The sequence below is a fragment of the Amphibalanus amphitrite genome, unplaced genomic scaffold, assembly GCF_019059575.1.
Source record: "Amphibalanus amphitrite isolate SeventyFive unplaced genomic scaffold, NRLGWU_Aamphi_draft 000554F_arrow, whole genome shotgun sequence".
Taxonomy (NCBI): Eukaryota; Metazoa; Arthropoda; class Thecostraca; order Balanomorpha; family Balanidae; genus Amphibalanus; species Amphibalanus amphitrite.
The window spans coordinates 190,935-215,334 of NW_024882048.1; the positions used below are offsets into that span (position 1 = coordinate 190,935).

General features: G+C 48.0%; 2 protein-coding genes across 14 annotated transcripts in view; one reads left to right on the forward strand and one right to left on the reverse strand.

Annotated features, from left to right (window-relative positions):
• Positions 1–6,376, forward strand: part of LOC122393804 (partitioning defective 3 homolog B-like) — a 77,559-nt gene extending 71,183 nt beyond the window's left edge. For 4 of the 11 annotated variants that reach the window (XM_043390191.1, XM_043390189.1, XM_043390196.1 and 1 more), the window contains 4 exons: positions 716–852; positions 2,992–3,156; positions 3,947–4,179; positions 5,620–6,376. In XM_043390191.1, the coding sequence (XP_043246126.1) occupies positions 716–852; positions 2,992–3,156; positions 3,947–4,179; positions 5,620–5,804 (720 nt within the window). In that variant the 3' untranslated portion in view covers positions 5,805–6,376. Of the gene's footprint in view, positions 1–715; positions 853–2,172; positions 2,303–2,991; positions 3,157–3,946; positions 4,180–5,619 lie in introns of those variants that run through there. The other 7 variants (XM_043390200.1, XM_043390195.1, XM_043390199.1 and 4 more) reach the window with 4 other exon arrangements.
• A 1,014-nt stretch (positions 6,377–7,390) lies between these two features.
• LOC122393809 (ras-related GTP-binding protein A-like) lies at positions 7,391–24,042 on the reverse strand. Of its 3 annotated transcripts, none has more exons than XM_043390210.1 (9): positions 24,033–24,042; positions 12,230–12,294; positions 11,757–11,856; positions 11,234–11,523; positions 10,737–10,832; positions 10,331–10,412; positions 9,111–9,243; positions 8,735–8,850; positions 7,391–8,311 (listed from the first exon to the last, which is right to left on the reverse strand). In XM_043390210.1, exons 2-9 carry the CDS (start codon positions 12,251–12,253, stop codon positions 8,235–8,237), a joined length of 918 nt encoding a protein of 305 aa, XP_043246145.1. In that variant the 5' UTR covers positions 12,254–12,294; positions 24,033–24,042; the 3' UTR covers positions 7,391–8,234. The 3 variants fall into 3 exon arrangements, with proteins under 3 accessions (XP_043246145.1, XP_043246143.1, XP_043246144.1); XM_043390208.1 differs by lacking the exon at positions 24,033–24,042 and adding an exon at positions 15,617–16,009; XM_043390209.1 differs by lacking the exon at positions 24,033–24,042 and adding an exon at positions 13,039–13,233.
• Positions 24,043–24,400: the final 358 nt, after the last annotated feature.

Sequence of the window (24,400 nt, forward strand, 5' to 3'; positions counted from 1 at the left end):
ACTAGCACTGATTGTATGTTGTGCACGTACGTATGTTTGGCATGCGTGGCATCTATTCTGTTCATTTACCTAGGTTGACAACGTCTTTCATTTTGATGTTGAAATCTGTCATCAACTGCATAATCATTTCTATCCCAGACTCAATGAAAAAGCATAAACTGCAGTGTGCAGCAATGCAGTGAGTGTGACCACAACGCTGTGCACCAGCCTCCCTGTCTATTGATGTGCAATCTACATGAAATCTACTGTTGTTTTGTAGGCCTATTACCGCATGTTTCTCTACACCATTCCCGTGACTAAGCCTCAATCGTCAGCCCTACTTATCCAGCGAGATTCGGTGCCCTGGAATCGTCTTTATCATCGCTCAACATACTGTGTTTTGCGTGAACAGGACACGTCTGGTTCTGCTGGCAGGACGTAGCTGGTAGACCGCCTGTCGTGGCGTCTCGATCAGATAGTTTACGTTGCTGATGTCCGTCTCTTTGCGTCCACAGCAGAAATCTGAGAAGTCAGAACCAGCCCCCGTTCTCCATCTGATTGTGTCTGCGTCTGTCCGTCCACAGCAGAGATATGAGGAGCCAGAACTGGACTTTGTCTTCGTCTGACCGTGTCTGTCACTCTGCATCCACAGCAGAGATCTGAGGAGTCATCTGGGTGGACAGGCCAGCCCTCCAGCTGAACCCGTCTGACCGTATCAGTCCCTGTCCGTCCACAGCAGAGATCTGAGGAGTCAGCCGGGTGGATCGACCAGCCGCCGGACCCGTCCCGTCGGCCGGCCACCCGGACGGGCATGGCCGAGCCGCGGCACACCCAGTACCCCCTGCACGACGAGGGATCACTCTACAGCGCGCGGTGAGTGCTGGACGAGTGGTGGGAGATCAGAGGTGATGGTCAATGTTTGGCGTTCAGTGGAAGCGGTTTAGATATTTGAGTAGATACCTAATTTTGGATGTGCATTTCCTTGGTGGTAGACTATTAAGTCGCATGTTGTTCAGTGTCTAACGTGCAGGATCATGCGTTTGTGATGATGTGTTTGGTGGTGGCTAGGCAAGCTCTGTGTTGACAAAGACGTGTTTTGAAATGCTGCCTAGTGCAAAGCTAGTGTGCATCATACGGTTGCCCTCTGGGGCTTTGTGAAGTTACTGTTTTAACCCTCGCCGGCACAGGCCATTTTGAGTCCTTCGACGGCACAAGGGGGGGGGGTTGGTACGACCCCCCCCCCTCGCGTTTGGCCCCTGATCGAGCTAGAGCTTCGCGGAAAAAACGAGCGTGTTGCCCGTCACGAGAGGAAGCCGATGATACCCAATTTTAAGGTCCTAGGTCATCGGGTGACCTTCCAGGTCAGGTCAATGACCCGAAAACCGGGAAAATCGAGACCTGTTAGAAAGTCGTAAAGTGTGGCTGCTATGTGGTTTTCCGGGGTGCTGATCACGAATATCGTGTTAGTTTTGATCATAGATGATGTCTTTAAGCATTTAGACCAGGTCGGGTCAGGTCAGGTCAGGTCAACCGGTAGGGGCTGTGACGGGTATTCGTAATACGTGTCAACCGCCTCGGACAGCTTCGCAACATGTTACGAAGGCACCAAAACCACTTCGTAAATGTTCAAATGGTTGCTAAATTCGAATTCAGCTCCAAAAACTAGCTTAGAAACATGTAAAACTCGAAAAAGTGAACCGAGGTCACCCGAGGTCACCAAAGGTCAATGACCTGACCTTCAGGTGACCTTGACACCCACCCTAATGCATGAGAGCAACATCAAATCACATGCTTGAACGTTTGAAACCACGAAAAGCTTGCAAACGCGCCGCTAATGCGCGCCGACATGCGCCGAACCGCGATTTCGGCCAAACATGGTCACAGAAAAGAGGTCACAGGTCAAAGGTCATTGGGGTCAGGGTCATGAAATTTTCAGGGTAGGTGTAAAATTGATCAATGCGAGGGTACTGAAGGTTTCGTCGCGATCGGCCGCTTTTTACGCGAGTTATTCGCGAAAAACCTTAGGGGGGGTTGCATCAACCCCCCCCCCCCCGCTGTGCCGGCGAGGGTTAAGTGTGTAAGTGTTGTAGGGTGGTAGGGTGCAACCAGCGTATGATAATCAGTTGTGTGTAATCCAGCTTGTAATGATGAGTGGTGTGTATATCTGCCGTGGCGGCGCGCTGGTTGGTCCAGGCAGCGCCGGTCCTGGGGCAGCTCGGGCCAGCTGCGTGTGAAACACGCCAACGCGCGGGCCAGCCGGCGCAGCTGGGGTCGCCAGTCCGGCACCAGCTACACTCTCCTGCTGGCGCCCCTCCCCCGAAAGGTGACCGGTCACCGTCGGCCGGGGCTTGTCCGCTCCGTGCCGTCCGCAGCTTCCGGCCGTGTGGCTGTCTGTTTTGTCCGGCGTTGTGTTTGGGTTTCGTCCAAGTCTTCGTATGTTGATCCCGGTTATGTGCTGGGTGGTGTCCGGACAAAGCTTTTAGGTTTGTGATTCTCGAGACGCAGAGCGGAATGATCGCTTTAATAGCGGAGTGATATTATTTATCTCTATCTCTCTGATAACCCATTCTCCCGCTCACCAAATGCAGCACAATGAGCCCCGGTTGAGGTGAAGTCCGAGTGTGTGTGGCTGGTTTCTCGGAGGCTGCGGGCTGGAGGTGGAGGTGTTGGTGCGAGGGTGCAGACTCTGGTGAAGGCTGTCTCTCGTCTGTACATATGTTGCGAACTCTACACTTCCCCCTTCCTGAGTCCCCTGGGTTTGGGAGATCTCAACCCTCGGCTCTGCCAATTACTCTCCGACTTCCTTTCTTTCTCTCCTTTTCTTTCGCTCTTTATTTCTCTTTATTTTCCTCACCCCTCCCCCTCCGTTTCTCGCCTCCCTCGCGACTCCAACCTCCTACCCTGATCTCCTCCTCTCCGTCTTCCCTCTCCTCCCCTGACCTACCTACCCGAGCGCCGGGCCTCCCCCACTGGCACACCGCTGGGACACGGCCCCTGCTAATATGTCCTCAGCGCCGGCCGGCCCAAGCGCTGGAGCGACCAGGTACTGCTGGAGCGCCTGGAGAACCAGTTCCAGTACGAGGCGGCCAGGTCGGGTGGCGCCCCGTGCCCCGGGGCCATTGATGGGGCCGCGCCACAGACCGGGACTTACACCGCCTATATTCGGCGTGACACGCGGTTGGTGGCGGCCTGCAGCGGTGACGGTGCATGCGCTGGGTCTGGGTGCGATGGTGGTAGTTGTGGCGGTTTGGTAGTGCCTGCGTAGAGGTGTGATTTTTGTGTCATTTTGTCGGTGCTTTGATGTGACTGTTTGAGAAGGGTGAGTGCTGGCTTAGTTGCATGTGCCAGCATGTTGGTTGTTGCTTAAATTTGTGGTAATTTGTTCATCTAACGTGTGAGGGTTTTTTACGAAAACAGTTTATTGAAATATTTTTTTTCAAAAAGGGCTTGAGGTTTTTTAGTGTTTTACGATATTTCTATTGTAGCTATTAGCCTGGTCGCCTGGAATAGAAACCCTCAGTAGTACGCGACACGCTTCTCATATTGTAGTTGCCGTCGTAGCACGGTGAAATAGCTCTATCACCTCCTGCGCATCCAACAGCTGACCCGCATAAGTTGCATGGCATAGCTTCCGCTTACCCACGATTGAGTGCATCGTGTTACTTGCCTGAGCACGACCTTTCCTGGCCCTGCATGTCAATGCAGATCTGAACATGACTTGGCATCAGCGTGTGCCAGCCTTTGCAGTATAGCTGCGGACGATACCCTCCTGGCTACAGTCCATTGGTTGGTTAAAATCATACTGATTCCTCGCCTTGTGTTGCTGTTTGTGAACCATGGCATGGAAGCCACCACTAACAATCTAACTACTCCAGTCGTGTGTTTGTGTCGTCACCGAGTCCATATCCCCCACTCTGCCGTCTCTCTGTGCGCGGCGTCTGACGTTCGTTCCCCGTCCTCCCGCCAGCCGGCAGCACCAGGTGTACCACTCGCAGCGCAGCGGTCGGCCGCTCGGCCCGGACCCGAAGGCCGGAGACTGGACCGCCGCCGGGTACTTTGAGTACGAGTCCGTGCAGGCCATGATGCGACTGGGCGGCGGCGGCGGCGGCGGCGGCGTGTCGGAACACTACTCGAACCGCTCGCTGCCCCGGCGCCACGAGAGGATGAGGGCCGGGCCGCACCCGGGCTACCCCGCGCCAGGTGAGGGGCGGGCGGCTGCTTTGGGAGGGATGGTGTTGATGCGAGTCTCGGCATGGATTTCATGTATTGGTGTGTCCTAAGATTAACCCGCGCCCTGCTGGGGGTCCTGGATTTCCACGCCCTGCTGGGGGGGGGGGGGGGGTGTTTGAACACCCCCCCTTGTAACTCGGCTCCTGGGCCACGTAGCGATACGCGGAAGGCGGCGTTCGAAAGAGCGTAAAAAATAATGACGAAATCACTTCGGTCAATTTTTTGGTCAGGTCAAAGGTCAGGTCACCAGAGGTCATTGAAGGCAAAATTTCGCCGATTTCCAGGTCGAATGTCGAAAATTTCCAAGAAGCCAACGCATAACTCGGGAACCAATAGAGCTACAGCGCCGCGAAAAAGCGCATTCGGTAGCCCTATTAACGCCCTTTCTGAGTAATTCTCTCAGATTTGACCTAACGTCAACGGTTTTGCCTGCAGGGGGCAAAAACTGCAAAAATAGCCGATTTTTTCGAAAACAGTTTTTCTGCAATAACTTTTGACCCAACCCTTGTACGAGCTTACTTTTACCGGCATCGTGTTCCTCTCGTCAAGACGCATCGAATGAACTATAACTTGACCTTGAAAGGTCAACTTGAAAATTTGACCTCAGGTCAAGGTCATGACCTGACCGGAAAGGGTCATATTGCATATCAGTCGATCCGTATCGTCGAGCTGAACACATCTAAGGCGTTTTCATCGCTCTAGCATGCCTCTATCAAAAGTTATTTGCGAAAAACTGGTAGATACCATTCGTGACCTAAGATGACCTCAGGGCATAAACAAGGGTCACGGACACCATTTTCAAGTTCAGTGTGTCTAAACCACTTGTAATTCGGTGTTTGGGAGTGTTTATAATGTCTTCCATCCAAAAGAGGCGCATTTCAATTTTCTCCCATTGACTTATAATGGGGAGGTCGCAAAATTGACCTGACCTTAGGTCATCGATATCAAAATTCTGAGATATACATTTTGTACATGCTATTGCTCTTAGCAATCGCTGAAAGTTTCAAAGCGATCGGTCACTCGGTGTAGCTATGACAGACATTGAAAGTTTTTATGAGGTGAGGTCACTTCAAGTGACCTGGTGACCTGACCTTGAATGACCTTGGTCTGAAATTTTCACAACATGTGTAGAATTGATGTATGATAAGGTGTACCAAAAACGGCGGCGCTCCGCGCCGCCGTTTTTGAGATATTCGCGAAAAACCACAAGGGGGGGGGGTGTTCAAACACCCCCCCCCCAGCAGGGCGCGGGTTAAAGAATGTGTAGTGAATGAATCTCGTTTTACATGGAATGGAAGGATGAAAAACGAGTTGGAAGGAGAATGATTAGGTTCACGAGTGCCTGTTTGTGTTGCGATTACGTTGCTTGTTGTTTTCCGAATGTGACGCTGTTTGTTGCTTTGTCTGCAGGTCTGAAGCACGCGGTGTCCGCCGGCCCGTCGGGCCCCCGCCGGCCGCCGCACCCGTCCAGTCTGGGCATCCCCACCCTGCCGCCGGGCGTGCTGCCCCAGTACGGCCGAGCCGTGCCGGACGTGCTCCGTCGCGGCCCGCCGCACCGGCCGCCGGCCCTCAGCCCGCCCGGCAGTCGCGTCTGAGTCACACTGACATCTACCGGGCCGCTTCGAAACTGAAGTTCACGCCGCCGCCGCCGCGGACTGTGCGCCACAGGAGTTTTATTCCTGGGCGCGGTATAACTTGTATTGTTTTTCTATGGGTGATGCGTTGACCATGTATTGACTGATGCTCGCGCCTATACTGGACATTCCGAGTCATTCCCTACCGCCCGTCGAAGGCGCCACTGGGGCTGTGGCCGATGTTTTACGCTTGATGTACCAATGTACCGCCTGTATGGCGCGCGCGGCGCCGCCCATTTTCCAATGTATGACCATGTATGTATGGGCGCCGAGCGGCGGTGCGCGCCTGCCTTCGTATCGCCGTGATAGCCAGAGTCTGGCCGACTCAACAATCCGTCCTGCTGGCTGGTGGCGCCGTCTGCGCGTGCGTCGTGACCGGACGCGGCAGTGTCTCCGACGGCGCCGGTCCCAGAAGATTGTGTGGCAGTGTGGGTGCCCGGCAGAGCCCTAGAGCCGCCGGAGACCAGGCCAAAGTATTGTATGGTTATCTACCCGACAGTGAATACTGAATATATTACTACTGTGACATGCGTTCTACAGTGTTTGGTGGTATCTGGGAGAGGGGAGTTTGGACAACACTGACCAGCGTAAAAGGCACCGTTCTGGACTTTATTTCACGACACGCCACTACCTGACGCTATCAGGTATTGACGCTCGGTTCCCATGGAAGCGTCGGCAAAATTCCCAGCTTTTGCTTACGTTTCCAAAGGTATTGGCGCTCGGTATTGGCTGGAAACGTAAGCAAAATTGCCAATTTTTGCCTGCCTTTCCATAGAAATCGAGCGCCAATACCTGTAGGGTCAGGTAGCGTCATGCGCTGAATTAGGGCCATGGATTATGGAATTGTGATTGATATAGCAGATACTACTGGCACGTATGATTTGGGTCGTCTGTTTCGGCTCCGATTATTCCTGGACGTCTATCCGCGGTAGTCCAGGTGGCGGCAGGGAACCAGAACTGCCTGGTCAGGGTCTTACGAGCACGGCCAGAGGCAGGCGGCTGCTTAGTCGTGAGTTTTGCCTTATTATAAGCACTGGTCTCGCGAATATTGTTGTCATTGCAGACACCGAGTATTAGTCAGTGGTTTTGTCGCTAGGTGGCAGCAGCAGTAAGCGCCTGCGTGATAGACTGCACCGGCTAGCTCAGCGAGCGGTCTATGGTCTCTGAGAGCCCGAGCACTGGCGGATCGGGGGGGGGGGGGGGGGGGTGAGTTTACATTCGTCCTACGAAATCGTGCTTCCAGCGCCGACTAGTTGATCGGCACGGGAGAGGACGTCATAGACGGAGGCCGCCCTCGATCATTGGCCAGTGCTTTGTGTGACGTCACTTCCAGGTCAGACAAAATGAGTTTTCCTCCTGGTCAGGCTACAGGTGCAGGTTAGGGAAATCCCGTACGGAACACAGGCGGGTCTACACACATTTGAGGGCCTGTAGATGTGGCCGCAAATTATCTTTATTTTTGCATTCTCTCAGAGCGCCACAACTTAGTGTGCTGGCAAAATCATTCCCCGCCTCCCAAGTTAGCACTTGGCGTATTCACCGCAATCACACGCTGCAATGATACATATATTTATCCATTATATACTCTCATATTTGTCCGCACATGATATACTCGCTCACGAAGTACAAAACCCAGCCTCCTCCAGTGAGGCGAACCGTGTACAGCCAGCCCTGGAGTATGCTCAAGCCATACGCTAGCATTTGTCATGTGAAACCATCAGCAGGAACTCACTGAGTACTTATTCCAACCATATTCAAACCACCTGCTCAAGCAATCGCACACGTAGAAAACGGAAACTACTCAAGTACAAGGAGCTATGACTGCCTGTAAAACCCTAAACTTAAGCCGCCAGTTAACATGACGACATTATAAAACAGAGAGTCACTGCACATGATACAAAATAATACCCAGGACGCCATCCTGCGCTTCAATAAACAGCCCCATTCGACTACGTTCTCCTGTGAACGGCTACACGCCACCGCTCCAGGTGTACCTAATACGTCGCTCTGTTACTAGTCAGGCCGTCCCAGTCCCGTTCTATATCTGTAACAAGCATCAGCTGGTAGGAAACCAGGCCGCGGCATACTGCGGGTCACACCACCCGTAACTTGCCGATCACTGGGTCAGGTCATTACTCATATCCCAGGCAAGAAACACTGGCACTGTGCGCTCTGCCGTCCTGCCTCTGAGACCCCCCTCCCCCTCCCCGGCCAGCCCTCTCTCTTCATTCTGGTTACACAGTGGGACACTCTGCCTTCAAAAGCCCTTCCCAAACCGGTGGTCACTGCATACTGACCGCCCACTCCAGGTACGAGTCTCTGTCAGCTCTGCCGCCAGTTTGATGACGTCACAGGTCCACTCACGGGCGGCGGATGACGTCACAGGTGCACTCACCGGCGGTCCATCAGCTCCAGCCGCTCGAACTGCTTCCGAGCGTTCCGCAGGTTCATCTTGGTTGACGCCGAAGCTGTCACAAAGGGAGGCAGATAAGAGAGCATACGCCAAGATGTTGATAAGACATCTTAGCGATAAGATAAGCCTTACATATTGATCCTTTGAAAACAAGGAACATAAGTCTTTTGTAAATAAAAAAACAGATTGAGAACAAAGCTGACTAGCAGAAATCATGCTTCACTTGCAGTCAGGAAACAATAAAAGAAAACGAAGAAACAATGATCCACATCAAGCTAAAACAGATTTATTCTACTTAACAACATACAATTAGAACACGCCATCCCTTCGACAATTCAGCAACCGACACTTTATAAGCGCTCCAGAAGACGATCGGGGTGGGGAAGGAAGACAATTACTCGAGTATGATGGTATACATAACTAGAAGACTGTCACCAAGCGCAAGATGGATGGGAGAAGACTGGATTCGGCTACTCACGTATGCTGGTGTCCGAGAGAATCACCATGCAGTAGGTGTTGGCCGTGAACGTCTCGATGAACGCCGAGAAGTTGGAGTTGCGCACCTCCATGCTCTGGCACTGAGCCGCCAGTTTGCTACGGGCGGGAGACACTATTCGTGAACGGGAGAGGGTTGCTGATTTAGGCTACGGCGTGTCAGCCACGACGGCCATTTGCGTGAAAGAGAGAAGAAAGATGGTGATGGATGACACCCTTGTGCGATACCGGTTGTAGAATTCATTGAGACAGTTGACATATCGAGAAGCAATACAAACAAAACGCCATACCATTCAACGCATATTAATGGGATCGAAGAATGCCATCGAGATAGCCGCCTTTGGCCACTGAGTACGAACCTGCAGCTGAGTTTGAACTGTTTGATGATGTTCGAGACCTTCTCGAGTCGGTGCGGGTCCTTGTGGTCCTTCCGCTCGCAGCAGCTGATCACCAGAAAGGTGGCCCTCTCAAACAGCAGCACCTCGTCCGCGTCTGCGGACATACAGAAACGGAGAATTTTAGGCGCGAAGAATCTGAGCATTGACAAGAATTGAGGATTTATGATGTTTGGGCTCATAAAAAAATTGTACACACTACACTGTCATAGATCCATGGCGCATGTGGCACGGCGGTGTCCCATAGGTATTGGGTATGTGACGAAATACAGACCGATACACACACATGAGAAGGATACAACGCATCAGTGTTTGAGGAACACAGACACAGGGTACTTCACGATACCTGTCAGTATCGTCAATGAGGATAAGTAATCAGGTGCACAAGGCTCAGAGATATTCAGCGTTAAAGCCACAAACTCGGGAGGCTAGAACCGTGACTACCGTGTGTCGAGTACCCTTGTATGAACGTGAGACAGGCGTGAGTTATACGCCTGTCAAGCAATTAAGGCCGCTTAACATCTCCGATTCCAGTAGAACACCGGAACTGTTACTCAGGGATCCGACGGGTTGGAAAGTCATAGCGCTTATGCCGCGTCTTGTCGTCACGCTATACGCAGAGACTCTAATTAAACACGTCTCCCTGTGTGATCAGACGCGGTTTGCGGTCGGGGTAAATCACGGTTACTGCCGTGAGTCTGAACGGCACGTAAATCACCGTCACATTTATCCACGGACGGTAACCGCGCTGTGCGCACCGAAGCTACCTATAATCATGATACCTGAGAATCGAATGTGAATACACGACGGACGGGACGGAAGGTCTTATTATGTAACATAACGCCAAATATTAGAGTTGTGGGCTTGCAGTGCCATGTTGCCCCGTTTTGCTATTATCGGGGCATCTTCAGCTGCAAAATGATGTAATGCAACAGGCAACAGCACCTATCTCCATCGCTCATCACCATCTCGTTTGTTAGTTCTTAGGTCCGGAATCCTGCGCGAAGCATGTGTAATGGAATTATGCGATCGTCTTGAGATTACGGCAATGCTCAGATGATATGCGTCATATCATTAGGCTGTCGCCTCCAAACGTTGTCATGTAACGCGTAGTTATATAGAATGCGGCGGATGTCTCACTTTCCACACATACACAGTGACACACAGACGGTGACGATACTTACCAATAATGTCGGCAAACTGCTTCAGACACGACTCCAGCATCCGAACGTTGGGAATCAGTCGGTAGACAATGCTGGACCACGCCTGTTGGAGTCGACAGCGTGGAGAATCACATACACACGCCCTGCATAGCAATAGCAAATGTTGACACTGATTTTGATTTATCGATTTTTTTACCAAACGAGCAGTGAACGAAACTGCACAATCCTCTAAGGGGCTGATGCGAGAGTATGTGAAATGCCATGGAGTGGACTGAGCATTATGTACGCGTTGGTGTCTAGTGTCTACTGTCTATAATGACGTTTGCCTTATTCACTACATGGTCTAAGGTTAAATGTACTGATCATGACGAAAGGACACTAAACCGGTCGTTGTCATCTCACGACAGTATCTGCGCAGGCAGCTCACCTTGTAGAGTGTCTCGTCCCAGATGGACGTCTTGAAGCATGTGATGTCGAGCGGCTTACTGCGCACGCGCAGCTCCTTCTCCCTCTCCCGGAACACCTGAGCGGGGCGGGACGGGCGGAGGAACTCAGTGACACGCTGCTAGCTGTACGGAGCGGGGCGTAAAGGAGTATAGGCTAGTATTTCACTCAATGATAACGGTTTTATAAATACGCGTCGAATATCTGCTGCCACGTTACTTTGTAGGCCACAAAAGGTTTATTTTACACAACACCTATGTAAAACACATGGGATAATTTATAGGTGTTCCAGACCGCAAATTTGGTGATAATATTATGTCCATTGCAAATTAAAAGAGACAGCAATTAAATCGCACGAGTCCATTTAAAAAAGGCAGGGCCTATTTGTACAACTTCCCCTCTCTTAAGCAGCTTTTAGTACACCCTCCTGCCGGCAGGACTACAACCCCGCCAACTTCGCAGCAGCATACTCCGACCCACCTCCTCCCGCGAGTCCTCGCGCAGCAGGTCCATCTTGTGGATGAGACAGAACACCTTGGCGTCTCGCGAGTTCTCCAGCAGCGCCTCCAGACACGACTGGTAGTAGTGCAGGTCCTTGTCCAGCTCACGGGACTCGATATCGAACACGTAGATGAGCACCTCGACGTTACGGAAGATGCTGTCCCGCTGGCTGGCGAAGTAGTTCTCCATGAAGGCCTCCTGGCCTCCACAGTCCCACAGGTTCAACATCAGGTTGCCCAGGAACCGCACGTGGCAGTGCTCGACGTCGACTGAAGGCGGTAACGTGAGGGGAGGGGTGGGACGTGAGGTATCGGGGGAATTTGAAAAGTTACGGTATACTGTGTACATTATGAATCATGGATACGAGTAGCGAGATGTTGAGTGAGATAAATACATCGATTTCGAAACAAGAGCGACGTAGACGCGACTAATTTTAAGAGCACAAAGGTAAGCAATGCTAGGCAAACGTTCCCGTGACTGCACACGCGGGTGAGAGACGTACTAGTGGCACCGAGCCGCCTGGTGTCGCGGGCAATGTAGTTCGCGAAGATGATGGAGCGCATGCTAGTCTTCCCTGAGCCGCTCTTGCCCATCAGCAGTACCTGAGGAGACCAGGTCATGTGAAATGTTGCATCATTTGATATAAACTACCCTAATTCAATATATCCTGTAAACTACAGCATCACAGATTCATGCATAATAAATAAAACAACAAACTAGGGACATCAAACTTTATTATGAGTTGAATCAGTATTCAAAAACAAGACAGGTTTCACATGAATACTAAATCCAAAAATAAGATACCATGCACTATGCTCTTTTTCAATCATGCATGCATGTAAAAAAATGTGCCCCTGAACAGTGCGATGTAAATAACTGAATGAAAGTTGGGTGATAACATAGGTAGGTACCTACTACCTACATTAGAAGGACCAAAAACACTTATTATCAATATGACATCCATCATGGACATACCTTCTTTTTCAATGTTCCACTCATGATGGCCTTACAAAGAGATGAAAAGTAAGGACCTTCAGAACCTGAAACAAAAGGAATGTTACCTACTCTGAAACTGCACAGATATGCATAGTCATTATCTTATGATGGTGGTAACTGGTAACTGATAACTCTTAGGTCACATTACCTTAGCTAACACACAACAAATGTGTGAATCAATATTTAGGTGGGCATATGATGTTACTATACAGTATACTGTCTAGTCAAAATAGAGCACACAAGTTTGATGGAAGTGGGACCTCCAATCCCCAGTGCTTTTTACATCCTCATTACTGTAACAGAAGGGAAGAAATGATGACAAAACATAACCAAACCTAAGCTGAAGCCAACACATAATAGCCTTGCTGGTGAAAATTGCCTTTAGAAGAGACTTGTAATTTGATAACAACGAAGCCATATGGTCAGGAGCAATAAATCAACCTGGAAAATTCTTGTAACAGTCACTTACCTCCAAAAATATGCTAACTTCCCCCCAAATTGTACAAAAAAAAGAGCCAATACTCGAGTCTGGCAGCACTGATGCTGAGATTGTGAAACAAGCAGTACAGTGGATTATAACTTCTTAGTATTTTCATTTTAACAGTAACTTAAAAAAACTAACATAACCTAACCTTATATTAGCCTAACCTGAACCACCAACCAACCCATTACCCAAGTTACCCAACCCAGCCTAACATAACCTTATCTGACCTAGCAAAACCTAACACAAAACATAAAATGAAATGTTGGTAGGACTCTAGTGTCGCACTCTCACCTGGTTCTCTCACCTGGTAGGGTTCTCCTTGCCTAGCAGCCATAAGGATATGGTAGTAGACATGATGGGAACCCATGATCAAAGGACACGCCAGTTCACCAACAAACATTGCCCGTCGTCTGTCGCTGTGGTTTAACTGGATTTGATGTGTCCACTGGTAACATGTCTGTGTAGAACAATCACTGATTTCCTGATAATAAATGCTTTTAACAAGTCATTGAAGTGAGTTGAGTGAGTTGGAACTCACTCAGCAAACTTGTACAGGTCATCATGTATCGCTCGAGACAATGCAGTTTTGAAGGTGCTCAGGCTTCCTGCGGCTACTACATTATCAGGCAGTCCGTTCCAGAGGGCTACGCTTCTGTGTGAAAAACATCGCTTGCGCACATCTGAGACCGCTCGTGTTACATGGATTTTGAAGCGATGCCCTCTAGTGCCACTATGAGGAGGCCGAGTGAACATATCCTCAGGCTTAATACAGCTAAGATCATGGAATATTTTCCAATATTGGATTAGATCAGCTCTCAAGAGCCTACCTTGCACTGAGTACAAGTTCAGTTCACTCAGCCTCTCTCCATAGGACAATCCCTCGAGACCTCTGATATTCCTAGTCCACATGCGCTGTACCCGTTCAAGTTTCCTGAGATCATCTTTGTACCCGGTGTTCCATAAACATGACGCATATTCTATCAACGGTCTGACATGTGTTGTAAGCAAAAACATCATAAATTCAGGTGTTCGGCACACAGTTGACTTTAAGAAGCTCTGACAAAGTCCAAATGCTTTGTGCGAAACAGAAGATACATGTTCATGAAATTTGAGCCTGTCGTCTACCAGCAAGCCTAGGTCGCCATGAGCCTTGCGGGTCGGTAAAGGGCTGCCATCCAAAAAGTACTCTGGAGGAGCCTGCTCTCTAGAATTACGAGTGAAGCGCAACACAGCACATTTGTCTCTGTTTAAAGTCAACCCCCAAGACTCGGATGTACGGTGCAGTGTGCAAATATCTGTTTGAATGGATTGAGCAGCACCAGGACAAGCATCTGACATAGGTGGATTAACACATGCATATAGCTTCAAGTCATCAGCGAAGATCTTATAACTAGAAGTTAAATTCGAGCCGATATGGTTTATATATATAAGAAATAACAATGGACCAAGCACAGAACCTTGAGGGACCCCGCTTTCAACTGGTCTGTAGCTACTGAGCTGACCTTTTACAGCAACCTGCATTTCCCATGCAACTGCCATGCAACAGCTGACTGCGCCAATATGTAAACAATCTATGTGCCAAGCTTGTTGGCAGTGTGGGTGCTAGTGTCTTGTGAATTATTTAAAAACACTGTAAGTATTCAGGTAAAAAGCATAACTTGGTGATATTTTTGTGTTGCACCATCATGCAACAGCTAACTGGGTAGAAACCATACAATACCATACCAAAATGTATTCAAGAATTGTGTAGGCCACTTGGCCTGATGGTCCCATTCTCATCAAGCAGTGAGTCAGAGTGGATCAATCAGGATTCCAATTCAGGAATTACAATTAGGCATTGGATGCCATCCCAGGGGGCATATTCTAAGAATTCCTCCACTTCTTAGGTAGGATAAAGGTGCATGCATATTGCATTATCATAAAATTGTAATTCATAACCAACAGGTAAACTTTTTTGTCTACAATTGTTTTTAAAGTTGCATTGCCATTGGTGAAAATATTTCCATGAAAAAGTTAAATGACCAATATTGATATACCAACTTTGTTCCTTGAGTACTAGTGTCATTTGGTGTGATGCAAAAAAATGCTGTTAATATTCAAGTATTGACACTTTTCAAGGCTAAAATAGTGTATCATTTCCTTCATGTTCATATTTTACTAATTCCTTCACTTCTTGCATAAAATAAAGATGCTGGCATAATCATACAATTTTAATCCTTTTGTTTAAATTGACCATCCCACCTTCACATTAGTTTTGAGTTGAGATAGCCAAAATGGGGTCCCTGGCTTTCACTTACCGGTTTCAGCACTCACAAGATCGAGAAATGCCTCAAATCAAAAATATCTTATTTCAAAGTTGCAGCACTTGGATTCAGAGGGGCTAATGCATTAGAATGCCCCCTCTGAATGTGACATCAGTGCAGATCTAACGATTTTAAGCCTTTTACTAAAACGTTTGGTAGCAGGTGGTGGTATAAGCTAGGTACTTTGCGAGCAACAAGTGCTGCACTCTCAAATAAAGCTGCTAGGGACAGCGGAGATCCCAAAAAGTAAACAAAAGTAAAAGTCTAATATGTTGAAAACCGATGAATATTTTTGATGAAATTCGGTAAATATTTGTTTTCATTCTTTCTGAACCCCAACCCAGCGACATCACTTTCATGCCCATTCATTAACTTTTTGAAGGTGGGAGGTATTTATAGTCACCGTGGTGGGAGGGTTCCTTTAATATTGTTTTTAAGTTGCATTGCAATTGGTGAAAAGACTTCCGTGAAAAAGTTCAATGACTTTACTTGGAACCTAATCACTTAACATATCGGTAATAACAACATCACCAAATCACACTGAAGCCAGAAATAACATTAATTTTAAAAAAAACGTACCAGTACCGTCCCTTCAAATGCCACAAGTTCGAAGCTCAGGAAATGGCATCTAGCTTTTTATGGCCGTACTTCTCTAGCACTTCAATGATAAAGAAGAACCACAGAAGAACCCTCAAGAAATAAAAAGGCCACAGTCCTGTTCGGTTTCACGAATAAGCGCTCGTCTATGCCGATGTTACCATAGCAACAAATATGAGTCAATGCCCTCGTTTCTAAATATTTTGAACATAGTCCATGACTCTCCCCTTCAATATTTTACGGAGTATGGCAAAATTTAAACAATTCTTGAATAATAGTAGCTAAAAATTGCAAGCAGCCTGGAATTGGTGGTGCAAAGGATAAAAAGAGCATGACATCAGGTGAAAGACTGTGCAGTTTACAGTGCTATCGAACAGCTAGTGCTCACTATTTTTGTCGAACCTGCGTAGTATTTGTACAATAAATGTCATCGTCAGTCAATCTGGCATCAGCTTTAGATTCGCAAATGCATTTTTATCGAATGCTGCCGCCGAGATTTCTGTTGAAATATTTGCCCTCGCTCAGCAAACGCCTAGATTTCGGCAGCAGTCGACTGTGAGCTTTGCGATATGGGCGCCAGGGTCAGCAGGGAGTCAGGGACAGCTGCCCATGGACAGCAGAGCGTCAGAGACAGACCTGTCGAGGACCTAGTGATGCGCTAAGAACCTCATGAGGCGCCAGGGACGGTAGGACGCTATAGCGGCTACGGACATGAGTGCTAACGACTAGAGATCAGGGTCGCCAGATCAGTGGCAGATCCAGGGGGCATGGCCCCCCTTGGGCCTCCCGGGGGGCACCATGGATCATTTTTTATCACGGATATCACGGATATCACGGATATTTTTTTAAATTCATCACGGAGGTCACCGACGGGAGCTTCAACCCGGAGGTCTCCAAAGAGGGCACCATCCAGAAGGTTAATCGGAATAGGGTACCGTTTTCGGGGTCTCCCGGAGGCCCATTTCTGTCCCTCGCCTCGGGTGGGGCTATTTCCAGGGGTCCGCGGGGACACCATCTCGAAGTCTCCGGGGGCACCCCAGGTTCTCCGTGGGCACCATCCCAAGGTCGGAGGGGGCACCATCTCGAGGGTCCGGGGGCACCATCCTGAGGGTCTGGGGCACCATCCTGAGGGTCCGGGGGCACCATCCCGAGGTCTCCAGTGGCACCATCGCGAGGTCTGGGGGCACCATCCCGAGGTCACCGGTGGCACCATCGCGAGGTCTGGGGGCACCATCCCGAGGGCTGAGGGCAGAGGTGCACCATTCCGAAGTCTCCGGGGCACCATCCCGAACTCTGTCTCCGGGGGCACTATTCCAAGTTTTCAGGGGCACCATTCCGAAATCCGAGGTCTGAAGGAGCACGCTCCCCGGGTCTCAGGGGCACCATCCCGAAAAGTAAGTGGCCGAAATCCGTGGCTTTTTAGAGGGGGGGGGGGGGCACCAAATGCCAGGGGGCACCATAATTACGTATGCCCCTTCCCCTTGACGAAATCCTGGATCCGCCACTGCGCCAGATCGGCAGAAAGGCATTAGGGCCATCAAAATCGTAGGACGCTAGGACGCACTAGGACGCTCGGGACCAGTGGGACGTTTGGGAGTTGGGACGGCCAGAACGACACTTAGGACCAATTGGCAGTGAGACGCTTGGGACGGCTAGACTAGAAGGATACTTTAAGTCTAAACCAGTAGGACACTAGCGACCCGCAGGACGCTTACAAGTTACAACTAACATGACATTTGTGACCGGTAGACATACGAGGCTCGGGACGTAGACATGTGGCCTAGGGCGTTTGGGAACAGAAAGATTGGACCATAAGGGAGATTGATGCCAGTGAGACGTTAGGACTCATCAGGGTACGCGGGACCAACAGACCAAGGGCACTCGGGACCAGGAAGTCCTTGGGCGCCAGCCGCTATGGACCAGCAGGTCTTTGGGCGATCGGGACCAGAAGGTAATAGGGCGCTCGGGACCAGTAGGTCCTCGGGCGCTCAGGACCAGAAGGCCCTAGGGCGCTCGAGACCAGCAGGGCCTATAGGGCGCTCGGGACCAGCAGTTCCCAGGGCGCTCGGGACCAACAGGTCCTAGGGTGCTCGGGACCAGCAGGTCCTTGGGCGATCGGGACCAGCAGGTAATAGGGCGTTTGAGACCAGTAGGTCCTAGGGCGCTCGGAACCAGCAGGCCAAGGGCACTCGGGGCCAGCAGCTCCTAGGGCGCTCGGGACCAGCAGCTCCTAGGGCGCTCGGGACCAGCAGGTCCTAGGGCGCCCGGAACCAGCAGATCCTTGGGCGCTCGTGACCAGCAGGCCAAAGGCGCTCGGGGCCAGCAGCTCCTAGGGCGCTCGGGACCAGAAGGTCCGAGGGCGCTCGGAACCAACAGGTCCTTGGTCGCTCGGGACCAGCAGGTCCTAGTGCGCTCGGGACCGGCAGCCAGCAGGTCCTAAGGCGCTCGGGACCAGCAGGTCCTAGAGCGCTCGGGACCAGCAGGTCCTAGAGCGCTCGGGACCAGCAGGTCCTAGAGCGCTCGGGACCAGCAGGTCCTAGAGCGCTCGGGACCAGCAGGTCCTAGAGCGCTCGGGACGACCAGCAGGTCCTAGTGCTCGGGACCAGCAGCTCCTAGAGCGCTCGGGACCAGCCTAGGCCGAGGGCGCTCGAGAGTGAGAATCAGCAGGCAGCCAGGGGCCAGAGCAAAGCCATTGCGCCTCACATGTAATTTTCGTGTCCCTTCGGCTCTGGTCAAGGCTCTGGCCCTGGCTGACAGGCGTATTTACAAATTGCAACCGAGCTCCGCCGTGGGGTAAGGTGGGCAGGGGTTTTCGCACTACGGCTGCGGGGTTGAACTACCGTCTGTGGTAGAGAGTTCAGGACGATGGCGCGTTTCATACGAAATCTGGCGCAATGTTTGTTTGCTTTTGAACTTGTACTGTTATTGCTGTGAATTCTTGAAGTCAGTTGGTGACATACCAGGGAAATAAGCTAAAATTAGAGCGCTCTATTTATTGCTCCTGCCCCATGTTGAAGAGATACCCCTAAAAGCGTGATCTTTTATCGGCCCTTACGCAGCAAGGCAGTAATTCTCAGACCGGTGGATGGTATCAATAGAAAGAGAATGCGTCAAAGATTAACATGAATTAATTAACATAACATTAAAATGTTAATTAAGCGTGGAAATTAGTCCCAAACATAAGCTAATTATTGCTCCTACCTCGGCGACGGCGCTCCCCGCAGTCGGCGGAGAAGCTAAAATAAAAGCCACCATCCTCCTCCGTAAGTCAATTTTAGAGCGGCCGAGTGGGCCGATGCGGGGCCACCAAACTGAGGTGAGACGTGGCTAGTAATTGCAAACCGCCATAGAAATCAATATCTTAAGACGTACAATATGGGATGATTACTCTGAAGCTGGAGTGAAAGCATGAGTAGATTGCAAGAAACGAAATGCATAGATTGGTTGAATTATGTACAATAGGCACAGCTCAGATAAAGCCATTTCTATGATGTTGACATATGACATAACCCTTCCTCTCCTCACCTATGACCTAACTCCTAAGTGCATTGGCACAAGGCCCTATATACCCATTGGCAGTTACCGGCATAGTTTTTGAGCACGAGTGTAATTCGCCATCGGACCGCAATACATGTTGCCAGGGTGCTGCACTGCAATTACAACGAACATACGAATACTGCCTTCATTTGTAGGCGTTTGTTTTTTAGGCGGTCTTTGACGTGCAAGGGGGGCGGGGGCATACCTGTCGACAACTTGAGTTTCTCCGAATTTCAAAAACTCCCAGAATTTCAATTCCTTATGCACTGTTGTAGGTACAGCTATGTTCACAAGTTTCCGTTTCCTCCTGTTCTAAAAAGGATGATATTTGTCGATTTCGTGCGTCGCTGATAGGAGGGTGCGTTTAATAATTAGGCCCAACGCTTTCTGCATCCGCGAGTACCTTCAAAAGGGAACAACAGTTTCCATTTATTACACTATGGGACATGTGACAAAATGACCACTGGAACACGCATGAAACGGAGCTCATATTCCTAAAAATGTCTACAATCACTTCTTTTCTGACACTATTAGCAAATACCATCTCAAGTTAGGTGGTTGACAGACAGTCAATGCAGATCTGGGGAGACTGAGTGATGCCAATTCACCACTTAACTGATAATGAGGGCCGAGGGAAGAGAAACATGCAACATGCACAACTGACAACTTGACAAGTGACAAAACACTACCACTATTGCGCAGTGCACAACAAATTACAGCAGCCAGCCCAAAAATGCTTTTGGTGGCTAATTGCAAAACAAGTCACTAATAAATGTCTTAGTTGCAGCTGAACACTGCACAATAATCACACTGTTCACACACTGAGTGAGATGCCACAGGTGGTTTGAATCACACTTTGGTTCAACTGCAAATCTGAAGTGTTGTCATGAGGTTCATGCCTCCATGATCACAGCACTTTGGTTGTGGTTGGCATAACACTTGTAGTCTGCAGAGTTCCACATGAACTGCAGACACCTCATCTGGTGGTCTTCATGTTGCTCAACTTCTTCAGGAGGCAAATGTCGACCACCCAGCGGAAGCATGGTCCTGCAGAAAAGAAAGGTAATGCATAAGGTACAAACATTATCTGCTGAAACAGCTCCTTCTGTTGGCTGTTATTAAACTTTTAACATAGGTAACATAACAACATGTATTCCATGTATATTACATTTGTTGAAGTAAAATACTGCCGGCTATTTCAAAACCAGAAAATGAAATTATATTGAGGCATAATTCACCTGCTCAGCGATCAGTATCAAATAATAATTAATTTAATATTAGGCATATTCTATATAACACATTCATAGAATATTATACTTCACGTTACAAGGACTCACAATCTTTCTGTTGGGTGTTTGATTGACGCATTAACTAAGTTTGTCTTAGGTTTTATTATTGCAAAAAATTCATATTGCATTTTTGTATGAAAATACTGCCAGCAATAACAAAACAAGAACATGAAATGCCAATGAGCAAGCCGCCATTCCTTAAAATGGATTACTTTGAAAGGAATTTTAGTTTCTTTTAAGGAAAAGGAGAAATGATTATCAGGTAATTATCAGAAAACCACTCAACCAGCAAGTGGCTGGGTGGTTTCACAGCAAACATCAAGCCAAAACATATACTTACATCTATCTAACAATTGAGCCATTTGACTACTACAAGGATATGTGAGCAAAATAAGAATCCAATTATCCAATGTTGACTTCCTTGCAAAGTTTATGCCTTATTTTATGAAAATGTGTCACTAGAATATGATACTTATCATCGAATATTATTTAATTTACGATTTATTTCGATCGGAATGCACATGGAGTCCCGCGCCATTTTCGTCGACGATGAATATGATCGTGTTTCATGAAGAGATAAGGGGTTTCAATGGTCTTTCAAAGCAATAATTTGATGCAAAAATTTGTAGGAAATAATATGAAGCTGGTTCAAATGGCCATCAACCATTTAAAACACCGAAAATACTCACGACTCCGTCCCGACGACCACGCAGCACCGCGAACGCCACACTACTGGCACAATGCCAAAACTGCTGTCACAGTGGAAATGTTTTTTTTTCTCGATTGCAATTGTGGAATTATTTATTAAACAGAAGATGCTCTTTCCGAAAAACCGACTGATTTCATACACAGATGCATGGAAAATAAAAAAATCCCGGTAAGTTTATTTGTATTGTTTTGTCGATTTTGACATGCTCCTAGTTTGCAGCCATATTTCGATATGTTCTACAGGGAGTTCAGAATTATTTCAGGACCAATCTTTTCCTCATTCATTTTCCCGTCGATCATGAAATTTTTAGAGCGGAACAATTGGTTTCCAGGCGGTCCGAGCGATTTTCGTGAGAAGGGTGCAAAAATCGGCGTCATTTTTAGAGCCTCGACACCAGCTCAACACAGGACCCTATGGGAGACGGTGAAGTAGCGGGAGCAATAAATAGAGCACTCTAATTTTAGCTTATTTCCCTGGTGTGTCACCGACTGAAGTGGGAGTGTTTCAATAACAATTTGTGGATTATTTGAGTTTCTTTATATAAACATAGAATAATATTATGAAACATTGTGTGGAAACTGCAAATACTGATATGATCAATTACTTAGTTTGGGAATTGATACACATTTTGTAGCGATTTGTCTGGCAAATGGTGTAACAAACCTCAAGCCTATCATGATCTGAAGCTGCTGTAACAAATCAAAATTGCTTTGATGTTACATAGTACCTTGTTGGAAAGACTGGAGCATGGTTCAAGATGATGTGTAAAAATTCAAGATTTGTGCGAAAGCTTGTGACTGAAGAACCAAAACAGTTCGATATGATGGCTCAATCAAACGTGGAAATGGAAGACAAAAGTAGAGTTTCAACGTTCCAGCATGTGAGAATAGCTTCAGAAATTCATAGACCTTGTAGCATTGCATTCTTTTTATGTACATTTATAGGTTTTGCTAGGGTATTTCAATTCATTGTGTCAGTTGAGATATAGATAGATGGATTGCGGAAAATTTCTAAAATCATTGTATGGTAGCTAGGTACTTGTTCGGTAAAAAGGTATGTGATGAATGCCATGAGATTTTTTTGTGATTTAATATATGATCGTTGTGGTACCTACAAAAATGCAAGCTTACTAGCAACTAGTTTCTGAATCAAATCGAAAGTATTTGCCATGAATGTAAATATGTACCTGCAAAGTATGTCAATAAATTTGTGTGATGTTGACCAGAGAGTTTTATCATCAGGGCATTTATGTCGCTTCTTACATTAGGTGTTAAGCATAGTAATTACGGATGAACTTTGTGCCAATATCTTCAATGCACAATGTATGTAGCATGTCTACAACCCTCACTGATCCTGCTATAGCTATAGGCATTTGGCACCAGCTTGACCAAGGGCATGAACTTCACAGCTGCACAACCTTTTTTCATGTACCACCAGTCACTTTTTTACTTAAGGTGCACATAGCACTGCACACAACAATGTGCAGAGGGCCTACACAAAAACAACATTAGTGTGCACTATGCAAAGCATTGTACCCTGATTATTTGAATTTTTTGATCACTCAACAGTCAGCAGTCAGGAGATAATTATTGAATATCACATTTATTATACATCACTTGTCAAACAAGAGCATGATGACACACATTTTGACAAGCAATCATGGTAGTACCTATTCCAATAAGTTGGACAGTCACCTCCCTGGGCGTCATTTTTCCAGGAAGGTACCTCTGCAGGTGTTGTGGTAGGCTAGGTTGAATTGGGTTAAGTTAGGCGAAGTAAGGTGGTTAGGACCAGGTCAGACCGTAAGGCCTGGTCAGGTTGATTTTAATCTTTCATTCTAATTTGACATAGATACCTATTACCTATGTTTTTGCTCCAGCCTAAATTTCATTAGGTAATGAGTTAATTTTGCTTTGTTTATATCTGTCTTGTTTTGTGTTTTTGTCCCTTATATTTTGCCCCATAGGCAAGGGTGGAGCTTTTCCAGGGAAGGTGTAGGAGCATATGATTGGAGGCGCTCAACCAGACGGCATAGGAGGGCACAGTTTCTGAACGCGCACTGATGCCTGATTCAAGCCACACTGTCTTCATGCGGGGCGGCGCGCTACTTAAAAGTCCCTAAAAGAACGGGAAGTGATGCCGATAGAACCTTCAATCATTCTGGGCTAACGCTTATGACCTGGAAAAAGTCGCGATCCCTATTCAATCGAAAACCTGTGGGGCGTGGGCTCTTGTTCAGCAGGAGGTGTATGAAGAGCCACCCGCCATAAGCACTGCTCAACCGCAGGCACAGGTTTAGACGGCGTTGGTCCGCATCAAAGCCAGTGTGCTGGAGAATCCATTGGCTGAAATGCTCCAGAACATTCATCACTGTGTTTTTATGAAAGGTGGCTACAAGCTCAGTTAAAAGAAAAAGTACCAGATTTTTTTGCTTTTTAATTACAGCGGGAAGAAAGGTGTTCGGATAATTTCGTTACACCCCCTGTTATGTTCAAATGGTTGCTAAATTCGAAATCAGCTCCAAAAACTAGCCTACAAACATGTAAAACTCGAAAAAGGAACCGAGGTCATCAAAGGTCATTGAGCTGACCTGACCTTCAGGTGACCTTGACACCCACCCTAATGCATGGGACCAGCATCGCTGCATCATATCACATGTTTCAACGCTTGAAACCACGTGAAGACTGCAACCGCGCGGCTAATGCGAGCCGACATACGCCGAATCGCGATTCGGGCCAAACATGGTCTCGAGAAATAGGTCACAGGTCAAAGGTCATTTGGGTCAGGGTAGGTGTAAAATTGATAAAATCGGGGGCATTGAAAGTTTCGTCGCGATCGGACGGTTTTTACGCGAGTTACTCACGAAAAACCGATAAAGCGCACCCAAAAAGGCAGAAATATGCACATGCGATATCCTATACTGCGAAAAAAGGTGCATCATTTTTTAACGTCGCCGACAAATTGTAATTACCCTGAGCTCAGGCAAATGTATGGTAGAAAATCCCCCAAGTGAAATACACTACGGCGGAAATAAAATACCCTACGGCGGAGCTCGGTTGCAATTTGTAAATACGCGGCTGACAGCTGGCTTGTCATGACTGTAGTGCTGAGTCATTGAAATGTTTGTAAATAATTTTCTGGTATTTTCTTTTCGAATAACTAATTTTAAATTGCCCAATTTACTTCTTTTTTTAATGTATTCCTTCCGAAATAAGTAATATTTCTTTTGTT

What these genes read in the sequence shown, in the direction of transcription:
- LOC122393809 (XM_043390210.1), bottom strand. Translation starts at nt 12,253, where the DNA reads ATGAGTGGAACATTGAAAAAGAAG. An exon ending in GCGAGGACTCGCGGGAGGAG is followed by an intron (nt 10,833 to 11,233) that starts GTGGGTCGGAGT and finishes CGCCCCGCTCAG; the next exon opens with GTGTTCCGGGAGAGGGAGAA. An exon ending in CAGTTCAAACTCAGCTGCAG is followed by an intron (nt 8,851 to 9,110) that starts GTTCGTACTCAG and finishes TCCCGCCCGTAG; the next exon opens with CAAACTGGCGGCTCAGTGCC.